Source organism: Camelina sativa, chromosome 3, assembly GCF_000633955.1.
Source record: "Camelina sativa cultivar DH55 chromosome 3, Cs, whole genome shotgun sequence".
Classification (NCBI taxonomy): domain Eukaryota; kingdom Viridiplantae; phylum Streptophyta; class Magnoliopsida; order Brassicales; family Brassicaceae; genus Camelina; species Camelina sativa.
Window position 1 is genome coordinate 26,308,256 of NC_025687.1, and position 11,092 is coordinate 26,319,347.

The 11,092-nt window shown below is 33.3% G+C and overlaps 1 protein-coding gene and 1 pseudogene across 1 annotated transcript; one reads left to right on the forward strand and one right to left on the reverse strand.

Annotated features, from left to right (window-relative positions):
* Positions 3,259-3,914, reverse strand: LOC104778191 (auxin-responsive protein SAUR71-like). Its single transcript, XM_010502584.2, has one exon. It carries the CDS (start codon positions 3,764-3,766, stop codon positions 3,416-3,418), a length of 351 nt encoding a protein of 116 aa, XP_010500886.1. The 5' UTR covers positions 3,767-3,914; the 3' UTR covers positions 3,259-3,415.
* The window catches only part of LOC104778192, a 4,110-nt pseudogene continuing 1,980 nt past the window's right edge, over positions 8,963-11,092 (forward strand).

An 11,092-nucleotide genomic window follows, 5' to 3' on the forward strand; every position in this document is an offset into this window, starting at 1 on the left:
CTCCCAGTGGACATTGCGACGATCAGAAAAAGCAAACCGGTGGTGGACAAAGAAGATTTCTCAATGTGGAAATTCAACAAAAGTGGAGACTTCTTGGTAAAATCTGCTTATTGGTTGGCTGACAAGATCAACAACCAAGCTCTCATTCAAGTCGCAGACATGCAACCATCGATCAATGAGCTGAAAAAACAGGTTTGGAAATTGCAAACAGACCCTAAATTAAAAGTCTTCCTCTGGAAAGTGTTGAGTGGTGCTTTACCGGTGATTTCTAAACTCAATCATAGGGGCTTGAGACTAGAAGATAGGTGTCAACTGTGTGGTGAACAGGGAGAAACAATTAATCATGTTCTCTTTCAGTGTTTTGGAGCTAGACAGGTTTGGGCTCTTTCAGACTATCCATCTCCGGAATTCGGCTTTGACAAGGGATCAGTTTATTCTAACCTTCACCATTTACTTGTTAATCGAGACAACAAACAGTGGCCATCACAACTTAGAAAAAGTTTTCCATGGATCATTTGGAGAATTTGGAAGAATCGGAACCTGTTTCTTTTCGAGGCAAAATCCTATTCGGCTCCAGAGTCAGTTAAAAAAATCTATGAAGATGTTGAGGAATGGTTTATTGCGCAGAGAATGGATCCAAATGGAGAGGTGATAGTTGAGGAGATTACAGAGGAGAGCCTAAATGGTCAATCTAATGTTGAAAGGGTTGAAATTTGGACTCCTCCCCCTTTACATTGGTTTAAGTGTAATGTAGGGGTCTCTTGGTCGAGAAGAAATCAGTTAGCAGGAGGGTCGTGGGTTTTGAGAGATGATAAAGGGGAAGTGTTAATGCACAGCCGAAGCGCTTTTACTAATGTCAAAAGTAAAGACGAAGCAAGCTTTGTTGTGGCCAAGTGGACAACAGAGTGTATGATAAATCACAGGTGCGTTAACATAATTTTGGCTATAGAAGACGTTTATCTGGTTCGTTATGTTTTGAGGCCAAAAGCATGGCCATCTTTCAAATACGAATCATATGAACTTTTGAAACTTCTGGGATGGATCCGGACTTGGAAGTTAGAAGTGGAAAAACCAAGAACTAACAGAGGAGCTTTTCTCATTGCTCAAAGTGTTACAAGCGAGTGTAGGCTTCAAACATATGTGGCATCTGGTTTCCCCCCTTGGTTGCATATTGTTTTTGAAAGTGAGAGGATTGTATCCTCTGCATAGTTCTTTGCTTAGTTGTCTAGGAAGTAAAACGTTGACAATCATTTTTTGGATAGGCCATGTTCTCAAAAATGGCGTAAGGATTAGTTTAGGCGATAGTCTAACTCTGGGTTTCTTTTAGCTGTTAGAAACCTGTAACTGCTTTTGTAATCTGTATGTTATACCAACCATCAATATATTTGAGTTGACCAAAAAAAGATTAGTGCTATATGCTAGCCGTGTTGTATTTTCAATTTTTTTAAGTATCCCTAATTCTATATTGTAGATTTGAGCTGCCGTGTTGACCATGGTGAGTGGTGTGACATTGACTATACGACTTTTAATTTTTATAAACAAAGAAGGCACATGTAATCACCAGAATACAGAATCTACTCATCAATTATGTTTGAATACTACGTACCAACTCGCACTATATCCGGGATAATCGATTTAAATAAAATATTATGAATAAAATTATTATTTGAGATTTAAGATTTGTTTGTATAAAACAAAATATGTAAGTAAAGTTTTTTTAGTCTTTTAAATTTGCATTTATTTTCTGTAAAATACGTTTCACCCGTGAAATAATTAAATTTGGAAAAGAATTTTAAGGTGGTGTAGAAAGTTTTGATGTCTTTATATGTTTCTAAAAATCAAATTCAAATCTTTTATGGTTCACATTATTATCAATATCACTATACCATTAAATAGATAAAGCAATATTTTCAAACTAATAGATTTAATTTAAACTAATCCTAAGTTTAAAAATGCAATGAGAAAATGATAAAAGTGATAAAGAAATGAATAATTTTTTTTCTTGTTTGTGAAACGTAATTTACTTTTAATAAGTAAATAGGTTATAAAAATGATAATTAAATACATTTTTGGATTTAATAGTTGATTAAATCTTTTATTTTTAAAAATGAATAAAAAACATTGACTCATAATATTTCAATGGCATATTTATGTAAATAACAATGAGAATTAATGTCATTTATTAGAAAGATACAGAAGTTATATGAGCGCGACACCTCAACTTTTTTGTGAGAATTCTTCAGTAATAATATATAGGAGATTACTTCTTGCTAAACTAATAAGTGTCCATCATATGGTTGAAGAACCATGTTCGAATCTTTCTATTACGTACGGTTTTAATCATGATAGTAATATCGAGGTTTCTGAAAGCTAATCAATTGGGTGACTTACTAAAGTGGCTGTGTAGGTGAAGTGACATGGTAGTAGATACACAAGACCATCATTAACGGTGGAACTCACCAAAGTTGCCAAAAAAAATAGTATTTTAATTGAAATAAGTGTAAACCAATAATATGTAGACAGTTGTATAAACAGTATAAGAATCGTTGCTTCCCACAGATTGTGGACTGTTCATAGGGTCGAGATAATACATGAACTCAATTAAGCTAAAAATTTATAAATTTATTATATTTCATAAAAATTCATATATAGCACTCATAAATTCATATAAAACTTATAAATTGAAGTTTTGTTCATGAAAGTTACACATGGTCTTTATTCTCTAGTCTTGAATGGTAAAAATGAGGAAATGAACAAAAAAAAATTCCTCCAAATTTTGGAATCCCTAATTTTGAAGGATTATTGGATAACCCATATCCAGATGAGTTTGGACTATTTATTAGCGGGCTAAATTGGTTTTGTGTCTATTTAACCGCTTCAAATTTAGTCATAACCATAACCGGTCCAATTTAATTTGGACATGATCCGTCCATGGTCTCTAAGCCCAATTGACATCCCTACCCACAACAATCTGAGAAACAATTTCTCTTCTCTCTTATCTTTTAAATATTTTATATTTTTTATGCATTAAAATTTTGATAAAGCAACTAGAGAGCAACCACCACTAACGATGCTCTAAACATACATAAACTTCCTTGCCACATAATTATCCGATTAAAAAAAAAAATTGGCTAATTGATATTGTGAGGTTGATCTATTCCTCCAAGTTTGGGAAGCAGCTAAAGAACCTGTTTGCTTGCCACTACTTATGGGAGACATCTTAACTACGGTGATTCCTTAAATCTCGATTTTGTCACATATAGAATAGAAACCCCATCATCAAAATAAACGTTACATATATATAGGATAGGTATTTACATAACTCTGTTTCTGAACAGCCAAAACTTCAGATCTACGCCTAAACCTAAGTACGTACGTAACACAAGACACAAGACAGTAGAAACGATCCTATTCCTCAAAAGAGATCGTGAAGCTCATGTGACTCGGCGAGTCCGAGACGGAGAGACTCCAAGATACGTTCAAACACAAGCACGTGGCAAGGGATTCGAAGCACTCCTTGCTGCTCGTATCCATACTCTTGAGCCGACCGCTTCAGCAACGCTACGAACACGGGGTGGTTGAGCAGCTCCGCATTCACCACGAACCGCTCCATCTCTTGGCCTACGTAGACAGGCACGTGTCCCTCGGGAACCCAAGATTTGTTTTTCTCCTTCTTGATGCGGCCACGCTGGGATTGATCAGACCGGAGGAGACTATACTGTGTTGAGTCAGCGACCCGCGATAAACGGCGGATTAGCTGTTTCATCGTCCAAAGACAGAGTAGACAGTAATTGTATTTACAAGAGCCAAGAGAGTGAGAAGGTCCTCCTTATATAGGGAGACGAGGGTAAAGGAGTAGTACTTGCTAGGTACACTTATTAAAAAATCTTTTCATCAACGTGAATTAAAGAAGTAGACAAGTCCGATTCAAAACGAAAATAATTAAGTCCTATCATAAATATATTTCGTGGTTTCGTGGGAAAGAGGTCGTGCGTAGCTCTCTGCAATTGCCGTGGACAATAGGATAAGTTTTGTAAGTATATAAATCCAAAACTATAGTTTGAAAGTTATATAAAATATAGTTAAATCGATAAATTAGAAATATGGATAAATCCAAAACTACATAGACATATATGGATAGTCACGGAATTACATTTGTACTACTGCCCCTACTTTATATATATATATATATAACTCCAAATACGTTCCCCGCAGTTTACGCCTCTTTTTTTTCCTAGTTTTTATATTTATTTGTATAACTATATTTTAGAAAACTTGCGAACTGTAGTTTTGGAGTCACGGAATTATACAAATTTGCATGGGGTTATAATTCGAATGAATTATACAGATATGTGTATTTTAAAGAGTAGGAGTTAGTAAAGCACGTGAAATAAATTTTTGAGGACGAGATAAATAAGCCGTACGGGTCCATTCGTACAGAATGACCCACCAACCATATCCCCCACTGACTTTATATCATTCTTCTATTACGTGTCATATTCATACCAATGCGACTTTTCTTCCTTAATTTAATGGCTTTGAAAGTGTGGCAAGTGAAAGTAGATAGAAATGACTCGGTGAGATAAATGCGAAAGCATGGGCTGCCGGCTGTCCCAACTGGCCAGCCGTACCCTCCATGCTACGGACACTTTGCTTTCAAGTTTTGACGTTTATTTTTTATTATATCAAATCTCGAGTTTCCCAATATCTTAAGACGATTTCGGATATTACTATTACCATACGTCAAAACAAAATAAATTAAGCTAATCGACTTGGCCCATCTCTAATAATTTTCTTTATATTTTTTTATATAACAGAAATGAATTTTGGTCCAATGATTTTTCTTATTTTTACTCTATAAAAGAATATTTCAAAAAGATATTATTTTTTATTTTACAATTAACGCCTTTTATTTATAAATATTGCAAACTAATTCATTTTACTTTAAATTTTGTAACACTTCTATAAATTATCATTTGCAAATGATAGTCTCAATATTTTAGAATAAATCTTATACTTAAATTTATATTAGTAGTTCTTAAAAATACTTAATTTTATTTATTTTGGTCATTAATAAAATAAGCTAAAAATTAAAAGGACTATTTTGCAAATAAAATAGTTTAACTCTATTTATAGAGAAAAAAATAAAGTTCTTCTGTATATAGAAAAAATAGCAATTTTTATGATAGAGGTGAAAATAGAGATGAATTGAAGTAAAAATTACTCTATAACAGAGTTTAGAGACAAAAATAGAGGACCATTGGAGATGCTCTTAACGAGATTCGAGTGAGTTTGAGTCGTCACACATCTAATAAAAATCATATCTTTATATAATTAAAAGAGAAGTATAAAATCAAAAATTGCCCAAAAATTTTATTGCCACTTAATTAGTTATGAAAAAGAGTGTTTATTGAAATTGAAAGGAGTAATTTTGTTAGAAATCAACCATCAACATTACTCGACCCATTTATGACAAGGATTTGGGTCCTTTGAATTATAACCCGGCCTTGTCAACATTACCGAGAGCGCTTGGACGTGTTCTATTGTACGCTGACATGTACAAGATGAAATTTTAACTCAAATGTATAATATACTTTCAATATGATGATGATCAGTATTTGGAATAAAGAACAACAACAAATTTTGTAACAATATGTTTTGCGCAAGCCATGGCAAAACAAGACACACATCTAGCTTTGCCTTCACTTTCAAAATTCCCACCATATTGTACTTCCACCAGTTTTAGTGTATATTCTACATCCAAGAACTTTTAAGTGTTCTAGACAACAATCAAAAAGTGGTCAAGACCTATCAGGCCAAAGTAAAAGAGCTACAAAGACAAATCTGCCTCTTCTCGTGCTTCTTATGGTCTCCGTGTTGATTTCAACAATATGATATAAACTACGCGACTAGTTATAAACTTCTGAAGGAAACTAGGTACGAGAAAGTGTTTTTTTTTGTCGTCAATCATCCCAAAAATTGGCTTCATCAGGAATATCATCATCATCATCATCAGTCTCCCCAATACCAGAATCATCACCATCATGCTTATTAAGTAATAGACCTCCAATCCCATTGAAAGCCTTGCAAAATTGGATACCCTCGGGTGTACTGTTAGTCACAATATCCAGTTTGAAAGAAAAACGGGTTTAAATTTTGCAGGTTTATGTAAGAGTTTGAATTTTTTATAAATCACAACATTTTACATAAAAATCTACATATTTATTAATCATATATATTATATGATAATTCAAAATAAATTGAAAATAAAATTAAAAAAATGATAGGAGAACCATAGTTTTAAAATATTAACATAATCTTTGAAATATAATAATTAAAAATAAATAATATGATTTTTTGACGGAGAGACGATTCAAGAGGATCCTTTCGCCCAAGTTCACCGGACTCAATCGCTAATTAGACTTGGTTTTTAAATTGTGATTGGTTATTAATTTTTAAAAACTATTAAGAGCATCATAAGGCTTCTCATCAGTATCATCTGCCCGAACACTTCATAACCATTATCATTTCATCCAGATTTGAACATTAGTGTGTCAATAGCACCAAATTTGAACATTAGTTTCAAAATATCATTCAACCCAAAGAAATACATTCGCTCCTCAGATGTTAGCTCCTGAAAAAACTTTTGCAGAAATTGAGTATTGATTATGAATAGCAAAGGCATAAAAATACTTGTTATTCCACCAATTGACCATAATTTTTTTTTTTTTTAATAAAATGTTACAATTGACCATAATTATAAAGTATTGTTCCTTTGAATCCGTTAAAAAGTGAAATATATTTTCTATTCTATCTCAGTAAAATTTATATTTATGGTCAATTGGTGAAATAAGAAATAAATATGGTCTAGTGCTAAACTGCCGAATATATTATTGTAACATATTATTTGAAAATGCATAATAACATTTCCCTAGTTACATATTATTTGAGATTGCAAATAATTAACATCACAACTCTCAATCTTTTCGGCTGTATAGCCTATAGACAATTAGACATGTCAAACGTGAAAACAAAATAAATTAAGCCAATCGATTTAACGAGATTCGAATGAGTTTGTGTTGTCACACATCTAATAAAAGTCATATTGATTTAGTCATATATAATAGACCGTCTTTGAAACATTGCTAGTTCCAGACTAATACATACACATTTCTGATTCATATCCACACTAAAACTGAGTTTCATCTCTATTCTCTAAATATATTTCACCACGTTAATGTTTGTTCCACCAAGCTGACTCAGTGCTCCCGAGATTCTTTTGAACCCTCTAGCATGGACACTTTGTCTTGTATTTATAGTTTTAGAAAAATACTTGTACACATTTATACTCATATACAGAGGTTCTGAGTTTTAGAAAACTACAAGATTTTTTTTTTTTGGGGGTCAATTGCCATATTTTCATACTAAAACTATGAGGGAAGAAGCTACCAATTTAAGTTTCAATTTGGGTATTATTTTTTAAAAAATCAAATTGTTTTTGTTGATAAAAGGGGGCAGATAGAAAAAGCATTGTAGACATTCGAACTTGAGGTATTGATCTAAAAAGAGGCTAATAATTTAATTGTGCGACAAGGCCAATGAAATATCTATTTATAGTTTTGTAGTCAAGATTTCAGCTGGACTATAATTATAATATAAGTCAAGAGGAATTGTCAAGCCAAGATTTTATATAGTATTATATATAACTAAATATGAGAGTACTCTGACCAAAATTTAGATCCAAAAAATGCATTTAAATTTAATCTGCCGTACGTTCTTCCATGGTGTTACTAGCAACAAAATCCAAAACAAGATAAACCAAAAAGAGAACCAAAAAAAACAACCAGAGTCACAAAAGTTGGAAACTAAACAAAAAGAGGGACTACACCTCTAAACCGAATTTGCTTCAGTTATCACAGAAGTGACTGACCTCATGCAAAATACTTCTCTTAAGCGACGAAAATTCAGATTCCTTACACTCCAACAACTTAAACTTGTGTTCGACCTTCTTCTTCTTCATATGGACACCATGCTCCATCTCTGTTTTCACCTTCCTTGGCTTTCAAAGTCTCCTCCTCCACCACCTTTGTAGATTCCCAAATCACTTTGGAAAGTTTAAAGTACTTGCGTAGGTGAGCATTTGCAAAAGATTTCTCATCTCTACCCTTTCTCCTTTGAAACGGATCTTGTGCTTCAAGCAACGGATCTTGGATGTGAACTGACGCTGATTCTTCCTTAAAAGGTAAAATGGCTTCTCACCGATTCAAAAAATACCAGTCATATCAGCATAGAGACTTGTAGAATTAGTATCCGTAATAAGACTCTTCCCATTATCATTATCAAAATCAATCATGCCCTGCAGCAAGACGATTTCATCCTCCTCACTCCATTTTCTTTGAAAATAATTCTCTTTTCTCGTATCTGTTGCCACCATTTAATCATCAATTATTTGTTTCCAGGTGTCAGGTGGTTTTCTATTATTGTACGTTGATGTGGTTTTTAGAAATACGTTGATTAATATTCGATACTTATCAATGAGACAGGTCATGTTTTGCTTATGGAACGAAGGTTGTTCCTTTCACAAGTAGTATAAACAACCATAATGTACGCTAAATGAGAAGGGATACGGAACTTAAACCTCACAACAATTAAAAACTCTTTTTGAATTAATGTTATAACACTGATTGAATTAATATACTGAATATAAATTATGGTTAAGGAACATATATTCTCACGCAGACATGTAAAATATGGGTGTCGTAAAACTCAAAGTGTCTAATTTTATTTATTAAGAAAACAAGACAGCGAGGTGGAGAACATGCATGGAGGATCAAATTCAATGCAAAAATGTACGTAACCACTTTACTTGAATCTCCATGCAAGTTCCCATGCACTCAAACCCTTCTATTTAAACCCCTCCAAGTTCATCGTTTAATCATCATCAAAACAAACGTAACCAAGCCCATCAACAAAAGCAAATAAAGAAAATAGAAATGTCAATTCCAAAAGCTTACTACTCTTTAGCCATTCTTGCCGTTCTCTTGGTTGTTTCGAGTAGCCAAAAACTCTGCAATCCAGAATGCAAGGCCAAAGAACCCTTCATCTGCGACAAAACTGTTGCATTCAACCGTACTGGATTTCCCAAAAATTTCACCTTTGGTGCCGCTACTTCTGGATACCAGGTATACATATATCTTCGCCGTGATGGCATATGTCATACCCTTTTTTTATTTTTTTAACAATATCAAACATAATTGGCTCTACCAGATTGAAGGTGCTGCACATAGAGCACTTAGGTTATCTCCAATGCATAGAAACTCTCATGGTATCCCACCTTTATTTTAATTATAAAATTTGTTTATTTTTAAGTTAAGAGACTCTTTACTATTAACTAAAATTTGATGCCTTCAATGGTAGAAACTCTACGATTTTTTTGTCTTAAAGTTTTAACCAATCAGATAATGCCACGTTAGCGTCTCTTAGCATCTCTAAAAACTCTCTTTTGAGAGACGATTCTACTCTTTTATTTTGTTTTTGATTTATTTTTCAACACTTTTGATTAAAAAATCCTGCTAAAGAGATTCCGTTGGAGTTGCCCTTAATAGATGGAACTATTTCACTCATCAATACATCGAGGTGCATGTTGATATCCAGGTGATCACAAACATCACTTACCGTATTATTTATCAACATGCACCTCGATGTATGATAATAAAACGTATAAATATTTAAAAGAGCGATCATGCTCATGATATTTTGGTTTGTTATATATATATACAGAAAAAGTTCCAGATCGTAGTTCAGGAGATCTTGCTTGTGATTCATATGATCTCTATAAGGTGAGAGGCTATCAATGACGAATGTGCATATATTATATTTGTGCAATTTTGTAATTTTAATTTAGTTTTACAACTTTCATATAATCTTGAACAGGATGATGTCAAACTGCTGAAAAGAATGAATGGTCAAGCATACCGACTCTCAATAGCGTGGTCAAGGGTCTTACCAAGTAAATATAATAACACACATCTCCTTTTTCTTCATATTTTCATCTATTTAAAACATTCAATGACTCAACTTTGTGTTAATTACTAATCTTAGAGGGACGTATGATTGGGGGAATTGACGAATGACGAGAATGGGATAACATACTACAACAATCTCATTAACGAGTTGAAAGCAAATGGTAATTTCGAAATTCAAGTAACTAAATTATATATTTTTAATCAATTTATTATATTTTGGATATAAAAAAAAATTAAGTTATATGAATACAGGCATAGAACCATATGTGACTATATTTCACTGGGATGTTCCCCAGACTTTGGAAGACGAATATGGAGGCTTCTTAAACCCACGTATAGTGTAAGTGCATGAACGGATTTTTATGCTAAACTTGTTAATTCTAAACATCGCTCGATCTATATATGACTAATATTTATTATGTTTGATACATGAATAGGGAGGACTACAAAAACTACGCGGAGCTTCTATTCCAAAGATTCGGAGACAGAGTCAAATTTTGGATCACTTTAAATCAACCTTTCTCTCTGACAACCAAAGGTTATGGAGATGGATCGTATCCACCGGGACGGTGCACTGGCTGTGAATTTGGAGGAGATTCAGGAACTGAACCTTATATAGTTGCACATAACCAACTTTCTAGCTCATGCGGAAGCTGTATCTTTATACCGCAAAAGATATCAGGTATTTTATATACATTGTAAACCTCTCATAATTTATTTACGCGTAGTTTTTTTTTAATTATTTGTGGTGTATTTGTTGTCCGTAATTATAACATATTTATGCAGAAATTTCAAGGTGGTAAGATAGGAACAACCTTGATCGGGAGATGGCTTGTCCCACTAAACGAAAGTAGCAATCTCGACAAGGCTGCTGCAAAACGAGCATTCGATTTTTTCGTTGGATGGTATATATATATATGTTCAATTAAATGATTCCCAATTAAAACTCTCTCACACACACATATAGAAAGGTTAATTTGTTTTTGTATCAATTTTTTCTTACATATATGAAGGTTCATGGATCCATTGGTGTACGGTGAATATCCAAAGATAATGAGAGAGATGGT

Excerpts from the sequence above, each read along its gene's own strand:
- LOC104778191 (XM_010502584.2), bottom strand. The coding sequence starts at position 3,766 with ATGAAACAGCTAATCCGCCGTTTATCGCGGGTCGCTGACTCAACACAG.